Source organism: Nelusetta ayraudi, unplaced genomic scaffold (genome assembly GCF_046127955.1).
Source record: "Nelusetta ayraudi isolate G7.1 ecotype Tasmania unplaced genomic scaffold, CSIRO-AGI_Nayr_v1 ptg000084l, whole genome shotgun sequence".
In the NCBI taxonomy this organism is placed as follows: domain Eukaryota; kingdom Metazoa; phylum Chordata; class Actinopteri; order Tetraodontiformes; family Monacanthidae; genus Nelusetta; species Nelusetta ayraudi.
In genome coordinates, this window is record NW_027466134.1 from 1,133,879 (window position 1) to 1,156,102 (window position 22,224).

Here is a 22,224-nt window from a genome sequence, read left to right on the forward strand (position 1 = left end):
CTTGGATACCTCGTCCACCTTCTCCTTTGTGGGTTTATTTGAGGATGCGAGCGTTCACCCTAAATACGAAATCTGCTGCCAGGCGGCTGGATTGTCCATCCCAGGCTTCCTTAGAAACATGGTGGTACAAGATGGCGAGAAGAACCTTGTTAGATGTATATTTTTCTATACATATAACAATCATTCTGAGGGTAGGAAAACAACATATTTTTTAATGTACCGTGACTCTACACTTTTATTAATGTATTTATGGGCTGTATGTTAAGTTTCTACCAGTATGAAAATCATAAATTAAGCCAAATTTCACACACTGGAGTTGTGTAACTGCGCATTGTAGACAACAGATGGCACAGTAAATACAAACAATGATTTTTATTAAGTAAGGTTCTCTGTACACAGGCGCATGAGGTTCTTTATCAAAACTCCCTAAATTCTTTAATAATCCTTAAAAACAACTGAAAGGTCTTCCTCCTCGGGGATGCGCAGGATTGCCGACTGACTTGCTGTTCCGATATGTCTGCCGCTGTGCGGGTGTCGCGCTGCCCATCAGTGCGAGCGGCGGCCAGCTGTCAGTAACATTAGCGGACTGCTTTTCATCCTGACAGTGATGGGTATGAACAGGCGCTGGCCTCAGCTCTTCCGCTTTTACTCCCCTTAGTCACACTGACCTGGGCACTCTGCCGGGCAGCCGTGTTTATTATTACCGGTCGGTCTCAACAACAACTGTCCTCTGGTTCCTCCTTGACGTCTCCTGCGTCACCCGCGGGACTCTGGTCGCACGTCACTCCCTCGCCGTCCCGCTCGGGCTCCTCCCTTTCCCCGTCGCCGCTGCTGTCCGTCAGCTCGCCGTCCTCCAGCTCTTCCTCCTTGTCCATCTCTCTCTTTGCCCTTTTCTCTTTCGGGGGTCCAGTTTCAGGGCTGGGCTCGCGGGCCTCCGTCCGGATGCCGGTTCCCTGGGCTGTGGCTCCGATCACGCCCTCCTCGCTCGTGCGCTCCTGTTTGTTTGGTCTTGCGAAACTACTGCAGGCTGAGGCAGGTACGGCTGAAAGAATAGGAGCTGGTGTGTGTAAAAAAAATAAATAAAAAAACAAAACCCAGACCCTCTACGCCCACCCCACAATTAGCACTGGCCACATAATGGCACCACTGGAAAAATGACGCAATGATACCATTGCGCATTGTCAATTGAAATGCTGCTTGGTTGTTGCTTGGTTTTTTTTAAAAACACAAAACAAAACCTGCCGAGTAGCTTGGAGGAGCAGATGTGTCAGCATCACAAGTGCTTCATTCAGTGCTTTAATTTTACTTTACACCTCACAAAGCTCATAGTTTATCTAAGACTCGTTACGAGCTGCACTCTCAACACTTATGTTTAGGGCACAAGTGTCCAAGTGCCAGACATGCGCGACATTTACGCGCAAGCTGATTGTCAGCAACAAATTATTCATGATAAAAGGTGAAAATTCAAGCATCGGAATGCAAACTGATATGGTGAAACCAGAGCATGACATTTGAATGCTTTGCATGAGTGATGAGTGCATAAATAAATGACTGTTATTCAAGGCAGAACGCCACAAAGTGACAACTCTCGGATCGGTCTTGTGTTGTTGTCTTGACATACACCCAGTTTCAGGTTCTACAACAACTATAATTTTCTTAAAATTCCATTTGATTTATTTTGATTTTCTTTTGGTTGATAGGAACTTTTACTTAAGAGTGGGGGCCATGACTTACTTTTACTTTTCTATGTGCACTGGACATGCAGCTGCCAGAGTGTCTGATCACCTTTTTTTTTTTTTTATCACTTCCGGCCCTGCTTCCTGGGCCACGACTTCTGCTATCATGCGGATGTTTCTATGGCTCACACTGTAACAAAACAGTGCGGCACCGCGGCCTTATCGCTGACAACACGCTCCAATAACATGACCTCATTCCACATTTCAGACGTCACAACCTGACGGCACAGCAACCAACAATGGATTGCTGTGGTCTCTCTCTCTCCCCCCGCCACCTTTTTTTTTTTTGAAAAACAATGCTACAGTCACTGATAAACTGTCAGTCAGACTGCTCAGAAGACAATTTATCAGCCTAGTGGACTGGCTGCTGAACTTATTACACTCTTTTTGGCATCCTGCACTCAACATGAGTGGCAGATGGGTGTGAAAAATGAAAAGGCGCTCGTCTCTCCTCGTCACCTGTCATTTCACGCTTCATGAGGCCAGCGGTGAGCTTTGTCTGATCCTCTTTTTGGACACTGTCACTGCTGATGTTAATTCTGTGACTGTGACGCTGAGCAGAACACCCCCGTCTCCGTTTGGGTAGCTCGTTACCATAGTGAAAAATAAGAGAACAAGGAGTCTTTGAGCAGGGACATGATACAATGCTGCTGGAATTGTGGAGAGAAGTCGGTGTTTGGGGGGATACACGGGTGTTTGGAGTGTCTTCGTGCAGGCATTTTGCAGTATGAACATAGCACAGCCAACATTATGTAAATGGGAAATGATGACTTGCTTAGACAGCTTTTTTTTTTGTTTTTTTTTTTTAATCCATTTCAGCTATGGTTTGTGGGCAGAATCTTAATGGGTGTTTATTGCAGGATAGGAGCACTCTGTTTACCTGCTTCTTTCAGTGGATAGTCCTCCCAGCGGTCTCTGAGCACCACATGCAGAACAGGATATTCAATCAGAGTCTTATAGCTCAGGCTGTCCCTCAGGCTTTGCTTAATGTTCATCTCGTGGTACCTGGCAGGAAGACAAACAAAGAAAAAAAAAACTCACAAACGCTGTTCAGTGCATCTGAGGTGAGCTCCGTCCAGTCCCGTCTCTCAGTATCCACGCTATGCATTTAGGATGGCCACAAATCACCAGGCTAAATAGCGCCCACATTTCTTGGAAGACACAGCTGGCCATTGTGCTCAACTGATTCAGAACCAGTTTAGCTCTGTCATCAGCGGAATACAAGACGCATAGAGCAAATGACTCCATCTCTAACGATTCCATATCGGTGCCAGACTGACTCATGAGCTTATTGTTTGTTTTGTTGAAAGTTCACATGGTGGGAAGAAAATAAAAATACCCAGGTAGAAACTCTGACTGAAGTTTCACTGTCTAGTGTTGCTGCCAGGCCAGCTTCCCAGAGGCACTCCTTCTTGGAATAGTTTCACTTGGGATTAAGATCATTTTGCGCGGTGCTCCAAATAAAGTGGAAATGTGCGGCACTTCCTGCTGCTGTCAAAGCCGACAGGCTCCGAACAAACAGGAAATGTCTTGCTACGTTGCAATGAGGGGGTTGCAGTCGCACACACGTGCACACTAAATCAGAACACTTGAGTGACATGCTGGAAACAAACAAAATGCTTTGCAGGAGAACTCACCCACCCGTAAAACTGAAATAGGCACCGTGAATGATGGTGGAAACACTGAAGTTCGGACGGAAACTTTAGAAACTAGCATCAAGTGAACATGTCAGACAATGGCTGCTTCAGTTTGTGTCTTTACGGCTAAAAACATTTCCAGAAAAAGCAAACCAGCAAACAGGGGGTGAAATAGGAAATATTGGAAAAGAAAAACACCTTTGGTTGGTTGGTTGGATGGATGGATGGATGGATGGATGGATGGATGGATGGATGGATGGATGGATAAGTTAATGAATGGACAGAGAGATAGATTGGTGGATGGATGGATGGATGGATGGATGGATGGATGGATGGATGAATGGATGCATGGATTGTGGATAAATGGATGGATGAATGGATGATGGATAAATGGATGAGTGGATTATGACTGCGTTTGATGGTCACCAACCATGGCGATAGTTGTGGCTGTGGTTCCTGAAATGTCATTAATTTTTAATTCAAAGAAAACGAGGCCATTGCATAATATTATATGCTGAAGTTATTCTAGTAAAAACATACCTGAGGGGGGCAGGGAAGAAAAAAAGAGAAAGAAGACGGCACACTACAGCATTGCAGGAGAGCTGCGGAAACATCTGCTGCACGCAAATAAACCTGAACAAAGCTTTGGGGCAAGCTTTGGGAGAGCAGATCGACAGGCTCGAGGAGGCTAAAGAGACGGCTGCCCACAAATATGCGGGAAGCAGAGGGGACGCTCCGTTACGAGGCAGCCCAGTGCGCTGGTCGAAAAACAAAATGTGCAGAATGCGTTTCTTTTTTTGGCTGCCAAAGCAAAAACGGAATCTCAATTTCGGACAAGTCAACAGGAGGGGATATTCCGCGGGATTCAGGCGGCCTGGGGCAGGAAAAAAAGCAAGCGCTGGTTTCACAGGAGAGGAGTGAATAAAAATAAACGTGGAGAAAATAAGAGAAACAAACATGCGGGGGAGTGTGAATGGTTCTCTTGAAGCGGCGTCCGTCTGCCTTCCAGTAAGAGGATGTTGACCGCTTTGCACAGCTATGTTTAGTTTTGCACAAGGGCTCCTTTACTGGAGCGGGATTATATTCCAGTAGGCATCCAACAACAAAACCCATGCGGTCACGGCCCTTCTGTGTTAGCAATGGAAAACGGCACTCATCAAATTTAGCACTTTCTTTTTAAGACAAGACGACTGTTGTGGATGTTTGTTCGAGCTCCTGAACGGCTGTTTGACAGCGCGATGAGGGCCTGTCTTTGTTATGTGGCTACAGTTCAGCAAATAAAGCTGCAACTTGTCCAGTTGTGACATTGGCCACTTGACAAGAAGAAAACAAGAGCGCGTTACGTAAAGCATTTTGGCTAGAATCGTCACGGCTCGCCCGACACACAGCAGATAGACACGTCAGCTAAATGACGACTTCAGCCTAACCTTTTCAATGCGGGGCCAAAATAACTGCGTTTGCAGTTCAGTGAAACTTCTGCAGAGGTGTTGATGCAATGCCGGAGGCTTTAACTTGGAAACAACCAAAAAAAATGCAGTCTGAATTAGTATGCACCTGGAAGCAAATGCACTTAAGGTCCGAAAAGGCGATGGATCCAGACGTCACCGATTCCTATCCAAAAGTCTGGAAAAGTCCAAATTTGTGTTTAGTTAGTTGTTAAGCTTAGTGTGTTCATTATTCTAGACAGACTGACAAGTTCTTATCAGTAGCTTGTCCAACTACTCTCGAGACCCTCTCTGGTTGTAAAATTGAAGTGGTTCTCAACTTCTGCATTTCCATGACCCCGAGAATTGCGCAAAACCTAAATATTGCACTAAAAAAAAACACTTGTACACTTAAATGTGTGTGGCCGTCACCATAAAACATGTTGAAAGATTAAAGTGTTTGTGCATTTCTGTTACTCTAAAAAGGTTATCAGTCTGACAGCTCATGTGTGTGCGATCTGTGTTTCATTTCGACAAGTCGTGCTCTCATCTTTTATTTATTCCTCTTTCCTTTCCTCCTTTCCTCCTTTCCACCCCACAGGCAAAAAAAAACAAACAAAAGCAATGCGTCAAGGCTGAAAGATGGGTGGGAGGAACTTCCACAATGTTTCAAGCCTCCAAGAGGGTTGATAATTATGGGCAAGAAGAATTACATGAGAGGAAAAAATAAAGCACAGCCATGGTGAGGAAGCTTGGTAGAGAAGGTGATGTAACGCCAGTCCCTGAGGCCAATAAAACAAAAGGCCTGAGAGACAGACTGGGTAGAACTTTAAGAGCATGCAGCCGGTGAGAGGAAACAGAGGGGGATGATAATCACGCAGGATTTTCTGATCAATGGCATTTCTCAATGCTGAAATCAAAGCAAAGAGGGAGGAAGGGGGGGAGGGGGGGGAACCTCTGCGCTTCCCTGCCAAATGCCTGTGTAGCTTCGCAGGAATTTACAAGTCGGTGATGTCACGTTCATAAACAAATTATGCGGACTTCATACATGCTGAATAAATTAGTCATGGCATGCGAGTCCGAGCGAACGGACGGCGCAGCCGCACAAACAGGATGCCTTCACAATGACGGGATACTGACACACTTTTTGGGATCAGAGCGAAACCCTTCTGGATTTGTGCCAACAAAGTGGCCGACCAACATAAAGCCAATGCCTTTAAATCATCTTTTATTTTGGTAAGAATAATTTAGGATAGAGATAGAGATACCCCATGAACAATACTATATACTGTATTAATGGGGGGGGGGAAGGCATTTGACTCAATTTACAAATATAATATATAGTAATACATACTATTAAGTACAGTATGTATTAAAATAGTATCATATAATTAATATATAAGAAGTAAATGGAAAGTCTCTGGGCGTGAACCATATCTTTCGATGACGAGACAAGTTAAAATCATTGTACTGATATCGTGATGGAAAATGAAGAAAAAAAAAATCCCACCTCACAGAGTTCGCCTTTCTGCCTTCTGCTTTCATGAAAACTTTCACGTCATCAAATGGCGCGTGCACGTACATCTTCAACCTGACACAGAAATGAGCAGAGAGCAGATTAGAGGCGTGGGGCAACTTAATATGAAGCCTGTAAAAAGACACAAGACAAAAAAAACAACACACAGGACACCGACTGTGAAGAACGTTCTAAGGTGGTTCCCATAAAGGTCAAAATACAAAGAGCTCATTCAGTGGGAGACCCAAATCAACACACGTCTGGTATGCAGACTGATATATGGACAGGCCTCTTGTGTAAGGGGACAATCCTCGGCGCTGCTGACGGCCACAGAACCCCGAACCTACTTTAAACAGTGAACCAATGTACCATGGAGGAGTTAAACCCCCGCTCCCTCCAATCCAGGCTCTGCAAAGGTTACTTCAAAAATACTGGCGCAGCCCAGTTGGAAGCCTTTATTTTATTTTATTTTTAAATCGACACCGGTGCGAAAGAAATGAAAATAGTTTTGAAAAATAAACCGAACCAACACGATGAAAATAAAAATTCGCAATTAGCAAAAATTTTTGCTATTTCCATTGACAGACTGAAATATGTGGAGGAAGGAAAAGAGGACACTTGGTCATTCTGAAAAAAAAACTGACTCAATCCTGGTCCAGTGCATCTGTGTTTTTTTATAGAGCCAGAGTACATGGAGATTGATTTATATGTGGTTTGAAACTGAAGCCGAGTTCCTCCCTCAATTCACTGCTGCCAAACTTGATTACAGGGGCTCCACTCGGTCGTAGTGGACACGAGCAGCCATGGCTACAAATGACCTAGATTTCTGGTGTTCCACATTAAAATAAAATGGTCAACGGTTATATGAATCCAAATAAATCCAACAGTGTTCAACTTGCTGTCGTGCTGCACATACGAAACGGAGTAAACGTATCGTATCATTCACTTTGTGTATTCTGGAATACGTCCTAGTCGTTTACGACACCGGGGCAAAAAAAACGGACCTTGTTGCGCAAATGTTGGGAAGAAGGTAAGCGTTTGGCATCATTACACTGCGGGAAAGCGAGCGTTGACGGCAGATGCGTTCCACCTGCATCGTTCCATTGTTTTTTTGAGAAACGAATGACGAAAAAGAAGTGCACGGACAAGAACTTCAAGTGTCGAGAGTTCTGTAGTGATTCTCACTTCTGTCGTTTCACAAGGTCGGACTCTGTTGGGTGGATGTACGGGGTCAAGATCTCCTCCAAGGTTTTTTTGTCAGAGACCCTAAAAGAAAGAAAACGTTGTCAAATTCACTTTAGAAATTTTACGAAAACAGCATAACTCCAAACAACAGTTTTTTTTTACAGTACCGTAATGTCGTCCTGTGACAGAACTACGCTTTATATATCTTTGTTTAATTGGATTAAATCGTTCAATAGAAAGTGGCGGCATGTCCACGGTTATCTTTTTTTTTTCTCCTTCATAAAAGCCAATTTTCAACACTTTACTTAAAATTTGCAAATCATTTTATGGAAATGCACAAATTGGCACCACCAGGTGCAGCAAACCCAAAGCGTAGTCGCACTCTTTCCTCTTCTAATTTACATGAAGGAGCAGTTGCAACTCTTTGTACTTGTTACCAGAGGTAACAGGTGGTGTAAATGCAAAAAACTAAAGCCCTGAGGGTTGTGGGGTTACTGAGATGGATCCCTATTGAACAGTTCTTTTGAACTATGCATACAACCCTGTTTCGCTTACTGACTGAGCATTTTTTTCTTTCTTATTTATTTGTTGATATACATATATATATACTTACCCCCTCTGACTGAACTCGGTGCTGCTTTGAGGGAAGATTAGTTTCAGGTGCCACAGGAATATTTTGTCTCTGAAACAGACAAACAATGGAACAATTCACCGCTGTTCAGCTTATCAGTAAGGCTGCACACTTGTTTACAAGAAAGGCAAAAAGAAGTTGCATTCATTCTCACCACTGTCAAACACAAATGCCCTTGTTTGAATTCAGAGCACGCAAAGGAATCAGCGCTAATCTGTCCCAAATAATTTGCCTGGCTTCTCGCTAAAAAGCTGTCCATCTGCCCGACGATGTGTGTTTAAACGAACAGACCACCGTCACCATGGAGACCATGACATATACACTCAATAATGGGACACCAGATGGCGGATATCAAAGAATGACCTTTTTATTTTTTTTTTTCTTGGGTAATGCTCTGGGCTAGTAACTATTAAGCGTGGCTGTTTCTTGTGAAGGGTTGCTGGGTGTGGCGCTCAACCAAACACTCGTGTCCCCGAGCAGCTGCTGATTTCATATCTTGCAATGTTATTTTGTCAGAGAAACGGCCGACAAAATCCATTCCTTCACACAACTTTGAAAACACACATGGCAGATATTGTTTTACAGTAAGGAAACAACAGTCGACGTATTCAATGCACTTGCAGAGAATCCCATAGAACATTGAAATGCAAATTATTCTACAGCGTTAAAGGTAAAAACACACACAAAAAAAGCAAGCCTTTTTCAATCATGTGCTGTCACTAAAAAGTAAGATTAATTCAAAGAACCTCTTTGACCCATAGATTAATACTTTAAAGCAGCTACACTGCTATTTAAAGGTTACAGTAGGTTGGAAGCCTAAATACATCCGAGGGATGAAAACATGAAACGCTCCAGCAAAGTGTAATTATAAAGGCCACAGAGAAGCCCTTGTAATTAGAGCTTAGTACTACCCATGAAAGGGGAAAGTTAAAGATTTATTTTCAATATCTGTAATATAAAGATAATTCTGTATTTTATCCGAAACTCTTCAGTCCCTAAAAAGAGAACACTTGAATTACATGATTATAACGTTGATAAATATACGACAAGATGAATTCTTGTCTCAGATCTCCTCGTCGAGAAACAAGACGCAAGACTCCCACACTACCGTCCAGGATTATTTTGGACATCTAAGGAGTAGCATTCTACCTTTTCCTTGGGAGCAGAAACACTGTCAAGGGTTGAAAAGTTCAAAAGTCAGGTCGTACGTGCTGAACAGCCAATGAAAGACGGCCGTGAGTTTGCAGTTTAGAATGAAGGAGGAGGGCGAAGGAATGAAGGACGTGGGCGGGGATTCCCTGCACAAGCGTTGGACGTGCTGGGCATCCAACTTACTGAGTCACCGAAAATGGATGCGTTTGCTCAGTTTTGCCCGAGTCCTTCAGTCCGTCCTCCAGAGTATCGGTGCGTGAGGCTGAATGTGTTTGTACGTGCAAGAAAACGAACGAGGGTGAGGCACCAGGTGTGATACCATTATTCTTTCCTCGGAGCAAGTGGAAACTATGCCTTTGGATGGAAAAGGGGCTTGTCTAAAGACGAATGCAATTATTTCAGCCAAGGACAGAGCACATACCTGGGACAAGTGCCATCGTTCAAATCTCTGGAGAGCAAAAAGGAATGAAGGCGAATTAAAAAGCCAAGAGGCGATGTGTTGCAAATGCCAGAACTTGAATGCCTGGAATGATTTGGATGACATTTAGTTTCTACTAAAATAACTTGGTACTCTGTGGGTCAAATATTGCTACTATACATATATAATAAGAGTTTTTATTTGTATACTTGCCCCTCCCCCACCTTTGTTACTTGCATCACTGTAAACCTCACATTCCTTAAGCAAACCCTGATGGACCACTGAGCTTTCAATGGATGCTTTTGTCAAACCAACTAAGAGCAAAAGCACAAATCTGATTCAAAGTTGTTCTCAAATTCATACGTGCGACTTTGCCCCACTCTCTAAAATGAAAGCAACTCCAAGCAACTGTCTTCATTCGCCGGGGAGACACAAAGCAGACTCCAAGGAGGATGGATGAATTTGTTCCCAAGGCCGCGCTCTTGCTCGCACGCTGTTGTTGATTAAGTAATAACCAGAGTTATTTGGGCCATCAGCGCTGGAGAGCAGAAAGCCCGACTCTCGCTCGGGCACTGGTTGACAATCCATCTGGCGGGCTTAAGAATCGGACAGCGCCAACGCGAGTGAAAAAAAAAAAAAAAAAGGCATCCCAGATGAAACCATTTATCTTGCATATCTGCCCGCCGATGGCAGATGCCAGGATTGAGGTGGCAGGCGGGTGCTGGTGGAGTGCGATGACACAAGTGTTGGGCAACAAATAAATCCAGCATTAAAAAACCATGACTGTATCAACAGCCCCAGAGGGTGCAGTCACACAGAACAAATGGCACAGTGTTGAGTTTACTTTGAAAACACACCTCTACGCGCTTCCAAAGAAGTCAAAACAGATGTTAACATTTCAAAGGGGCTTAGTGTGCATCGTTGTCGACAAGGTTGCAACACCACAAGAGGTTTTGGACACAATCGTGCTTGCAAAAGTAAATAGTAAACAGATTATTGGATTGAAAAGATAAACAAAAATGGTATAAAAATCCTGCAACTAATTGGGTAACTTTACAACTTTTGATCTAATTCGCACAGACATCAGCTTTAAAAGGAAATGGATAGTTCACTCATCCCTGAGTGGTGACATTCTCTAATCCCAATAAACTAGTGTCATGGGGGTAAAAAACTCCACCCTGTGCAACTTGTTCATGGTTAAGTACTTAAAAAGAAAGAATAAAAACACAACATGTTCCTTGTACTTGTGATATCATCCAAGAGCTTGGAAGACATGGCAGTCCAATTTGCCTTGGCGACATAGACACTTGTCTCCGAGCCAGCAGCGAGCTTACGTTAGCTCTCATGAGCAGCACGGCAACCTTGTACACATACTACTGGAACTTGGCAGACTCACAAGAGCCAAATGCACCCGACTGTTGGCTGGGAGGACACAGTGAATACTTTCATGCTACAACACTGAGTGAGCATCACCTTAGCTGAGACTAATTGGACTTCCAAATGATGGAATCAGACCCACGAGCAGCATGGAGACAGTATGTTATGTTTTGAAATGGTCATATGGATTGGAAAATGTCACCAGGACCTCAAGTGATGTATGAGCGGCTCTTGAAAGACTGAAATTACAATGTCGAGTGAACGGACACTGACCCAGGGAAAAATCACCATGTGTAACACCATGACAAGGACAAATGCTTTGGTTGCGCTACACAAGCTTTTGCGAAATCCTAAATCCTATAATCCAGTCACCTATTGAGCCAAAGTATCAGTTAGCATTGCCAATGTTCAGTTTTGTTTTTTTTCTAGTATCAGTGCATGTTGAAAATGAGACATTTTTCTGGGCGAAAGCCACCAACACAACAACCATGTTTGGTGCAAGCCCAAAGTCAGGAGAGTCACGTTTCAATAGAGAAAAAATGAATTTCAAAAAATGACTGAAAATCAAATGTGATACCTTGTTAATTACAAAGCTTTCAAGCCCACGTAGCCAACGTTTTCCAAGTCTGCAATTTGAAATACCGCAAAGAGCCACGAAGCAGCTTGTTGCCTGAAGCCATGTGGCCATTTGCGATGACAGCGTGAGCAACACAGATTAAACTGTTGCTCGCCACTGTAATGCGAGGTTCTCCACAGATGTCAGCCAGCGGCAAAAGCTCCACACGGTACAGGCAGTGAGTGGTTAATCATAGCAAAGGTGGGCCAGAAGGTTGCCTGCCAGAGTTTGCTGCGGAATACTTTCCTTAATTCCTGGAAAGTAGGAATCATGGCGCTTGTCATCATGCAAAGTGATGAAGAGTCGTTCTGCACCACGAAGCCTGCGGCGAGAAGTGGCTCCTGTCAACTGCAATACCGTTTTTGCATTAGTTTCGTGCATGCAGCATTTTGTCCTCGTTAACCTGTGATGAATGTTATTGCTGCATTACAGTGATCATCGCCACAACACAGGCTCTTGAGTTAGATTCTCCATCCTATTGCACGGTTCAGCTACAACCCCTGTGGATCTTGTCAATGGAAAGTGATAAGATATACTTTCACTACACTTGGGAAGAACAGTAAACAACTATAAGGGAATAATGGCAAGAGTGAAACATTACATTTTTTTTTAATAGTTTTGAGGTGCTATGACACAGCCAAATCATTTTTAGGGTTTAGCTTCGAGCGATCATGTGACCAACGCGGCCAGCGTCTTCAGTTTTACACAAGTTAGACACCAAACGGCTTTGATGTACATGTGTTCTGACACTCTGAATAGATAACAGCTGCTCTGCATACTCGTAAAGCAACAAACAACATTGACTTCTGGCGTTTTCTTTCATGTTTCGGTGTTAAAAGGCTTAACAGTGTTGGGAAGTTGCAAGTATGAACAAATGGAATGAATTCCAGTCAACCATTTCCAGTATTTCAAAATCCATCTTCATTTTCAGTCAAAGCTAAGCCTTCATTGTTACATTCCTCGCCAAGTCACTTTATTATTACCATAAACTCACTCACGACTTCAGAGCTGCATGATCTGGTTATTATTACAGACAAAATTGCAAGTCTGAATTATGACTGCCGCAAACTTTTTTTGCTTGGCCTTAGGTAACGTTTGACACTTCCGTTCTTTGATTGTTGTCTGTGATTGCACAGACTGGAATGCTAGTTGGTAATCGCTGAAAGACAGGATTAGTACAGCACCAAATTAACCATCAGTGATGGCCTTCAAATGGTCAGAAAATGCCACTCCTCACTGGTTAATTTTTAGGTCCTTACTAGTTCTGGAAACTATAAGCACTTGGGCCAAAATCTGTGTGAAGAGGGACGGGAATGGAAACCGAGTCAACTGAAATGGTGTTCAAATGTTGAACGTGGAAAGAAGTTGTTTTCTGGCAAAAAATACCGACTCACGTGTTTTGTAGTCATTTCCAAACAAACAAAAACAGGGTTAAAAAAAAATAATCCACAGTCACAGAGAGGAGAGGGCCAGTTTAAGTAATTGTACATTTAAGTAATTGTGGGTTCACGTAAGCGTCAGGTGGCAAAGCGCCACTCAGTGCCGCCCCACAAGACGGTGTTGCACCCTGCGACACAAAAACAGGCCCCTATGAACAACAACTCAGAGGTTCTGTAGTGGGCTGGGCTGCAAAACAAGTGGAGACCGACACTCAAATTGGGCCTTTATTTTGTTGTGCATTCATTAGAAGCTTTGCACAACAGAGAGTTAATGCGCAATTCCAAAAGTGTGTGCAAATGACATCTTTAAAAAACAAAACAACAACAACAACAACTGCAGGAACTTCAACAACAGATCTTCAGGGTTCAGGGTTTGATGACTCCAAAATCTTTCCTAAAAATCAATCAGATGCACTCGATATGAATGACTCTTCACACCTGTCTTACACCGTCGTATGTATTTGATTCCGTCGACTAATCATTGCGGCCCTATTTCACACTCAACCTTTAAGTTGCTGAGCACAGCGGAGGCCTCACGACTCTCTCGCGTCATCGCTCGCCTCGACCGACGGCCCTCGCAAACTCCCAGCCAATGATATTCTCGCCTGAAAAAAAAAAAAAAAAAAAGGCAGACGCGCGCGCGGGCGCACCGACTGCGGTCGGGCATGGGAGCCTTCTCGTCAGCCGCCTGGCAGCGAGGACTCCCAGCGAGGACCTCCTCCTCTGGCGGCGCGAGCCAGCCAGCAGTTTGAACGTGTCACCGAGCAGCTGCAGTCGCACTGCGCAACACATCTGCTTTTTATATAACGTACTTCTGAGGCGCTCCCCATCCTTCGCAATTTTCTCGTGTACCTTTCATCCCCGTCCCTCGAGAGAATGTTTGCAGCTCCCAACGGGACACAGTTGCGGTCACTTTTTTTTTTTTTTTTTTTTTTTTCTGGGGGGAGGGGGGAGGGGGGAGGGGGCTCTGCAGCCAAACAGACCAAACAAATAAATAAATCAAGGCAGAGCAGCGGTCCAAGGAAGAACCCACAGTTCAGAACACACTCGTTCACATTCTGTTCTCATTCAAGCACCCCCCCCACCCCCCTCACCTCACCCCACCTCCCTTCTGACAGTCATATGGCTGGAAGCGGAGGACTGCGGTGTTCCAGGGTGGGCAGAATGTGCTACTACATCCCCCGACTTCTAATGTTGCCCCTTATTCAACTGGCTGTCTGAAAAACACCAGAGACAGACAGACATGACGGAGTGGTACGTGGAGGATGGAAAAGAAAGCAGAGCAAGGGGGGGGGAGAGAGAGAGAGAGAGAGAGAGAGAGAGAGAGAGAGAGAGAGAGAGAGAGAGAGAGAGTCACAACATTGGAGCGGCTGGAGGGAACCAACAAAGGATTCTTTTTAGTGGCAATCCTGATTGACAAGCACTGTTCTCCCCGGAGCGTTTCGGCCTTTACAATGCTGTTCAATAACAATTTTTTTCTCTTCCTTTGAAGGATTATGGAGGCAGGAGTCGACCCTTGGAGGAATGGGAAAACATGTTGCAAAAAAGACTGAGAAAAGAGAAAACATGTTGCACAAAGAGGAAAAATAAGGGAGGAGTGGGTAAACTAGAGTAGTGAATATACAGAATAACCAGTGGCGGTTGACAGTGACAGTCTGGATGGCACTGGCACTCAAAAGCACAGCATTTGAGTGCCCGGCTAAAACAGGCATTACAGACCTCCCCGTGTGAACTTATGTTTCGTTAAAATGGTTTCAGGAAGCACAAGAAGGAGGAGGCCAACGAGGCAGAGACAACACAGGACGGACTTTGTGCATTAGACGCATGCTTATCTGTCTGCAACACTCCAAATATGCGACACTGCTCTCTGACATAGTCGGGAAGGCTCAGCCTGTGCAACAAAACCGACACACGACATGTGTGACAGGTTAAATCCAAGAAAAGGCAAAACTTAAAAACTCCACCGCGCAAAGGCCATAATCTCATTTGCATCTCTCATAGGACAACTACAAGATGACAGAGAGAGAGTCCGCGGTGAATTATGCTTGGAGCAACAGCAACGGCCGAGGGCAAAGACATTTTTGACTGAGACATACTTTAGGTTAACTAACACTACAACTCAGTCCCCGTCCACAGGGGAGCCAGCGCCTGTCGTTGGGGCTTAACAAGAGTGCCATCCTGTGGTAAAGCACAACATTTAACACCAATCAGAAGCTTCATGTCGCAGCAGCCAAGGCCGGATTTAATTTAGGGATTTGCCGGATCACCAGCAGAACAAGGCCATGTTTTCTCTGGCTGTGAGGGAAATATACAAACGTATTCATCGTTGACTTTCCCACTTTGAGACCTGAACAAGGCACAGCCACCAGTGAGTGTGTGAGACTAAAAAACAAATGTTTAGTGTAAAAACACCCCAACACGAGATATTTTCTAAATAAAACTAAAAGAAGAAGTGAATGAGGTGAGAGCAAAACTTGGCTCTCAGTGTCTGTATGGTTGGGATTCTTACTTTGTGAGGAAGAAGGTGGAATTTTCTCTGCTCCTCGTGAAGGTGACGGGTAGGAGTTTCAGTGTGATGTTCATTTTGTGTGCCCAGGCGGTCAGCTTCTTCGTCTGGAAACAAGAAAGATGAGAAAACGAGGTTGAAGCGCGAGCAGTTTAAAAACTTTGAGCCGTAAGAAAATTAGAACTGCGAAAAACACTCAAATTTGTTCCAACGTCCACAAAATTGTGCTTTTGCATCAGGAATTCTGGCGGCAGAACATAATTAACAATTACCAGAGTTCCAAAATCAATCTTGGAGATCTGTGAGCTGCTCTTATTTAATCTCAAAGTATTTACTGACCCCCATGAAGCTTCTTCATGACTTCAGATTCTTAGAATGCGAGACAGTAAAAGAGATTTATATTTAAATTTAAAAAATATATACAACAGGTTACAGCACTTTGTGCTCCAAACGCCAACTCGGCTCGACGCGGACCAAGCTTTTTATCTCTCGGCGCTGAATAAGCATCGTTACTTTGATTTGAACCTGCTGAAGGAGTCCCAAAATCCCACAATGAACCTCACTCCAAGCTATCAAGTATCGCTTATGTAGTCCATTAGTAGGAGCACAGGTGAGGGCTGGCAGGAGGGGAATGGATATTACATAATTTAATGCTTGCGGTTTGGAACGTCAGCCCGAGGCGTTGCGTAACTGCAACCACAAATTATCTAAGTTGCAGTAAAAGCAGGGAAGTATTAAAATGATTTTCAAAAGGGAGCTCAGTGTTCTCAAGCTTTCGCTATTAAATCATAGGTGAACATCAGTTCTTTCTTTTGTTTTGTTTTTTTCTATTTTAACATTCGAGACGGCTTCTTATCTTGCGGCCAAGAGTTCAGTTTGTCCTAAGAAGGGAGTATCAGTGTAGTATTTTCATACTTTCACTATCAAAGGTATTTCCTCTGTATAAACTTTGGATGTGGAGGCCAAGTTCATCGTCGAAATGACAAACTTAGTCGGAGGGTGTGGGGCCAAGCGGTTCGGCAGGAACACTGAAGAACAAAACTTGGGTTGAAGAAAAAAAAAAAAAATGTTTTTTTCTTTTTGGCGCTGAGCTTGTCTCTCCAAAACAGAGATGCGCTGCTGCAGACAGTGCGGTCTGAGAGCAGCTGTGGTTTGGCTTCTCGCTGGGATCAGCACCGAGCAGGTTCCACAGCCAGGCACCAGGCTGACGACGACTTCCGTCTTTTTTTACCGTCTGTCTTTGAGAAGCAACCTCCTTGACCTTCTTGAGGAGGCTCTTTACCAAATTGGTTCTTGAGAAAACAAAAACTCGGGAGTATTTAGTGAACGCTGCACCTGCGTGCCAGGTCATTTGCTCACAAATCATTTGAAACATCCTGCAAAATGGCCCTGGTCACAATTAATTGTAATGACCCCTCCATTTTTTTTTTTTTTTTTTTTTTTTAAATTTCATGTCCAAGTTTTCATTGAACTCTTAAAAATAAAACCTCAAGTTCACATCCAAGTCCAGGTTTCTCCTTTCTAGAAGGAAATTAATGATGTCCACTGAGCTCACTTTAGGTGGGAACAATTTGCTTTTTAGCAATGTGGACTCAACTCACTTAAACAACTTATAATGGTGCGACTAATATGGTGCCATACGCTTACAATTACAGAGCAAAATAAATCAGATTTATAGGCCGATTCCACAACTTGGTCCACAACTCTGTTGTTATGGAAGTTGCATGCGGGCACACAGGCAGTGTTAGCACTGCAGCCTCATTGCAAGAAGGTACAAAATGTTTCATAGCAATCAAGCTGGTTTGGTTTTTTTTTTTCAGCTTTAGATTAATGAATTTACACGTCCGGATTGACTGTTATGTGGCCTGCTAACCTGTGGCGTGAATCAAATGCATTCATTTTCACAGTCATAAAACGCCCGGGGTATCGCCGTCCAGCGCGACTGATGATTTGTTCTGCTGTGAGTCAGACTCTTCAGAATGGAAAGGCCAACATTTCTAACAGCCGCTGGGCTTTTCAGGACTTATTGTACCGTGATAGATTTGATTAGATGGGGGTGGGGGGGGGGAAGAAATGACCAATCAGCACAACAGGGAATAGTTTTGGAGGAACTGGCTGTACGAATTACAAATTATGAACTGTCATTGTGTCAGAGTGAAAACATGAGCAATAGGGATAAAGAAACTCTGGTTGCGTCACGAATAATAGCGATCAAAAAAAACCTTGACTAGGAAGAATGTCTGTTGTATTAGCAGTGCCCTTTGAAATACAACTGCCCACTTCCAACAGTTGCGTCAATGAAAAGACTGACTTCCATATGATTTTTCCTGTTATTCCACATGCAAGTACAAGACTGAGTCCATGTGTTAACTTAGTGTTGGTACAGGGACTTGGAGGCATCAAAGCCACATTGATGTTTTGCTTTGTATAGCACATTACATGTCTGATGTTATATCTGGTCTGATGTTGTTGTTGTATTTTTTTGGGGCGATTTCATTTAAATATAAGAAACAGGTGTCTCAGATGCAAGACAAATTCTCACAAGAAAAGTAATCAATCAATCAATCAATCAATCAATCAATCAATCAATCCTGTGACGACTGTGAACAGAGCTGCGTCTCATCGAACAGGATGCTTTGTGGATTTGCACCAAACAAACAAACAAACTCCATTTTAAAAGTGTGACATGAAATACGAACTCCAGCAGTAAAATGACTCCAACGGTCAGTGTTGGACTTACTTTGCCGGTGGTGCGAGGAGCTCGGATGAGTTTGTCTCTGGTGCTGCCGTCAGCAAATCGTCCAGTGTCCTCCAGGAATCTGTAATCTGAAGTTGACGTACGGTAAAAGTAAACCCGAAGGATGAATAGAAGCATCTCTTTACTGATTACGGAAAAAAAAAAAAAAATTGTTGGTGAACTGCAAAAAAAAAAAAAAAAAAAATCACGGAAAGTGACTCACCACTGAGAAGGGCCATTTCATCAAACTGGGAGACGGGCACAAAGGCAGTTTTATTCCTTATTCCACTGCATCCCAAATCCTCCTTGTGCTTCTTCACACACTGCAAACTTCATAAACACAGAGACGTGAGTTGATGGAGACTTCAATCACTGAATTAAAAAAACAAAAACCATTCCATAATTTAAAACACACATTACTTGTCACTTCTGTGAGACAGCGTGCCCTATAAGTGGCAGACAGTGAAAATTAAATAAATGAAATACAGCTTTTTTTTCCTGACACTAACAGTTACTGCTATTTATAAGTAATTTAGAGTTATGTTACTCTTCAGGATATCATCATCATCGCTGTGGCAGAAAACGCAAGAACGCAGGGAAACTATAACATTAACAAGGTTTATTAATATAGTTTCAAGTTCAACGGCCCTGATTAAAAAGCATAACGGGCCGCATGTGGACCCAGGGCCGTAGTTTGCCCGTCCTAAATCCCGATCAGGACAATGGAATGGTTTATGTTAACACTCTGAGCACCTTGCAGATTTCCTTTGTCATTTGTGACAGCCAATCAAGACTTTTTGAATCTTGGTTGGACAGATAATCTACCAACAAAAACAATGAAGGTGGTGTTGAAAGAAGCTTTAAACAATGAAGCACACACACACAGCAATAAGCTGCTCTGACTTTAAAAAATAAGCTCAACAAGGCTTTACCGCTGAAATATGTTGAAATATTTTTGACGGACACATGATTAAACAAAGACGCATGCGATGGGCTTTCAAAAACGACCTGGCGAGAGAGGAAAAAAAAAATGTGCATAAAAATCCAATCGATGTCTGAAAAGATGGAATTTCAGACACTTGCTGAGAGACAGGTATTTGGCAGCGTGAGACAAAACCTGTGTCCTGTGAAACTATGTGCGAGGAATGCTGACCGATGCCCAAAAGAAACAAGCGGCAAGGAAAGGAAAGGGACGTCCCAGGGCGAACACACAGGAGTTTGAGTGAAATTTTCAGGTACGCTCTTAAATGGGCCATTATGTGCCTGAGCATTAACTCGTAAAAGCAGTTTTCCCGTTAGGGTTTGCGACCATGTGATGCACGGACCACTGCGCTTACCGCAGGCATTCCGTCTCAGGCTGTGGTGGGGAGTTGGTAAAAGTAAAAAAAAAAATATTGCAGCGAGTCTGTGATGAATATTACCTGACAGCACATCTCAGTTGTGATGCTATGGAATCAGATCTTTTCTATTTCGCATGGGACATGAGCTAATTGCAGGGGAAGAATTTGACATCAAGGAACTGTTTCATAATCCCGTCGCATCCAATTAAATACGACCTCGTCATTTTCCCCTCGATTTTAAACAAGTATTTATCTTCTCATAGAGAAGGATTATTCGGAGAAATCTCTCTTCAGGGTTCATAACTTTTGAATTACCCGATGACGCTGATAAGAACGGAATGAGTGTGATTTGTGTGTCATGCTGATTTGTGCATTGACTTTGAGAAATTTACAAAAAACTGCCAAAAGAGTCATCGGGCGCTTTGGGTGGACCGCTGTCTTCCCGTTCGTTTTATTACCGCGATCCTTGAACCCCATCCAAAACATTCACACGTATAAAACATATTCTTTTGAGAGGCTGTGGAGGATACATCTTTTTTTCCTGTACTCATTCCAACAACATCTACCGTGTTGATGTTACACAACTTCAGACTCAAGAGAGACGGTTTGGAAGCACCGAGGGGAAGATCATTTCCACCGAATCAAAACGTCGGACGGACCAGGGACCGTCATTCTTCTGTGTAAATCAATTTTTACAACCACCTGGCATTTCCTCAGCGCTTCTCCAGAAAAAAAAATGATCAAAAAGGCTTGTGGAACACCTAGTAGAGCCAAAATGTAATATTGCTTTCAAAGAATTTCAGAGGGATAAGAAGAGGTCTACATATAATTGTGTTACTAGATGTTAGTTACCAGCTAATACATTTACTTATTTATCAGTAAAGGAATCAGAGATACAGAACCCTTCCATATATACTTAAATCTTTCTCCTTCTTTATGAACACAAATTACCTGCTCTGGTAATGTGCTAATTGAACTGCGCCATTTTAATTGAAATCCTCATAAAATCTTATGTTCACTATCAATGACGTAATGTATTCATTGAGGCAAACGTTAACAGTCAGGTAAATTAAAGGCTATATTTCGACACAGGAGATGCTAATTGTGCACATAACAAGCAGTTTGGTTTCCATGCAAAACAAGGTGCTCACCTTATGTCACCTTAGTGGCATAAATATTAGTTAGCCATCGCTGTAATGCTAAAGTGCTGTGAAGGAAGGCGAGCTTCCTACACAGTGACTTCATGCTGGCTGGTGATGACTCAAACTGGGTCGAGACAGGCACTGTCACTCTTGAAAGGTAGATGATAACACATGCTGCCTTTCTGATCGTGTCGTGGTGGACAACAACGGTCGACAGGCAATGAAAGTGCAATTAAAGTAAAAGAGTCTGTGGTATTACATTATATTATATTATATTATTGCATAAAAATGCAAAAGGGAGTTAGTTAACACTTTTGGCAAATTAAAATCATTGCTGGACATGTGACACGGTTTTACTTATTTTTCGATAATCTTTATTTACAACCACCTAACAAAAGTCATAGCAACTATAATGTAATATAGTTACATTATAGCCACAAGGGTGACCAGAACCGTACTGTAATGAGTTTCTATTTGGGTTACTCTTGGAATGAGTCTATAGCATCACGCTGTGTTTTATGGCTGTACATTTGAATAAATGTTAGATTTGGTACAGGAGAAGAAGAACTTGATGAAACAACCCGCAGCAGATTTGTGTTTCCTCTGGCTTAAGTTATGGGGGCGGCATTGAGTCTCTTTCATAATTGTGTGTTATGACCTCACCTGCAGGAATGGCCAAGACAAGCAGGACATCTGTACTTGGCTTCTTCTGAGCCGCACACACCGCATCTGCAGGCGAGACGACATTAGCAGCGTGACTCAAAGAGAAGACAAACGCCGATTAAAAGAAAAAAAAAAAAAAAAGAAAAGGAAAAAAAAAAGAAAGAGTCTCAAAACATCGTATGACAGTTATGCAGTCAGGTGCCATGCCAGTTTGAGAGGCTACAACGAGTGATGGTGTCACTTGCGGTTTGGAAGAACGTGGGGCAACAAGCTAACGGTGTGCTACAATTGGTGATGATATTGCAAGCGTAACGCGCAAATTGTCGTGTATTTTTAATGTCATACTACTGATTATGTATTTTTTTAAGACATGAGGAAAATCAATGTGTTAAACATATCGGGAAACTAAAATCTGCGAGCGACGCTAGCAGCTTTCCACATAGTTGAATGCCCGTCAAAACACTCACGTAGACAGAGATATCTTCCTTTTGGTCGCTTTCGACCCTTCTTCGCGGTCGCTGTTTCCTGTTTGGCTCTCAGCAGTTGGTATCATGTCTGTTGTTGGAACTACTACGGAGCACATCGTTGGCTAAAGGGCACTCACGGCTTGTACTCGGACCTGCGACACCAAAACAAACCCTCTTCTTCCTTTGCCGGTGCCCGCTCACAACACGTGGAGTTGACTTCCGGTTGAAAAAGCGCACG

The 22,224-nt window shown here is 43.3% G+C and overlaps 1 protein-coding gene across 2 annotated transcripts; it reads right to left on the minus strand.

The window, feature by feature from the left end:
• Positions 1-357: 357 nt before the first annotated feature.
• znhit6 (zinc finger HIT-type containing 6) lies at positions 358-22,191 on the minus strand. Of its 2 annotated transcripts, none has more exons than XM_076045387.1 (10): positions 21,987-22,191; positions 21,520-21,585; positions 18,598-18,704; positions 18,378-18,463; positions 15,641-15,744; positions 8,112-8,180; positions 7,499-7,579; positions 6,308-6,388; positions 2,617-2,741; positions 358-1,042 (listed from the first exon to the last, which is right to left on the minus strand). In XM_076045387.1, the coding sequence occupies exons 1-10, from the start codon at positions 22,100-22,102 to the stop codon at positions 714-716; spliced, it is 1,164 nt and encodes a 387-aa protein (XP_075901502.1). In that variant the 5' UTR covers positions 22,103-22,191; the 3' UTR covers positions 358-713. The 2 variants fall into 2 exon arrangements, with proteins under 2 accessions (XP_075901502.1, XP_075901501.1); XM_076045386.1 differs by having other exon boundaries at positions 358-1,057.
• Positions 22,192-22,224: the final 33 nt, after the last annotated feature.

Bases quoted from the DNA above. Each gene is read 5' to 3' on its own strand.
- znhit6 (XM_076045386.1), bottom strand. From the start codon at position 22,102: ATGTGCTCCGTAGTAGTTCCAACAACAGACATGATACCAACTGCTGAG. The intron at 7,580-8,111 runs GTAAGTATATAT...TCTTTCTTTTAG, and splicing joins ACCGAGTTCAGTCAGAGGGG to GGTCTCTGACAAAAAAACCT. The intron at 1,058-2,616 runs GTAAACAGAGTG...TACACACACCAG, and splicing joins CTATCCACTGAAAGAAGCAG to CTCCTATTCTTTCAGCCGTA.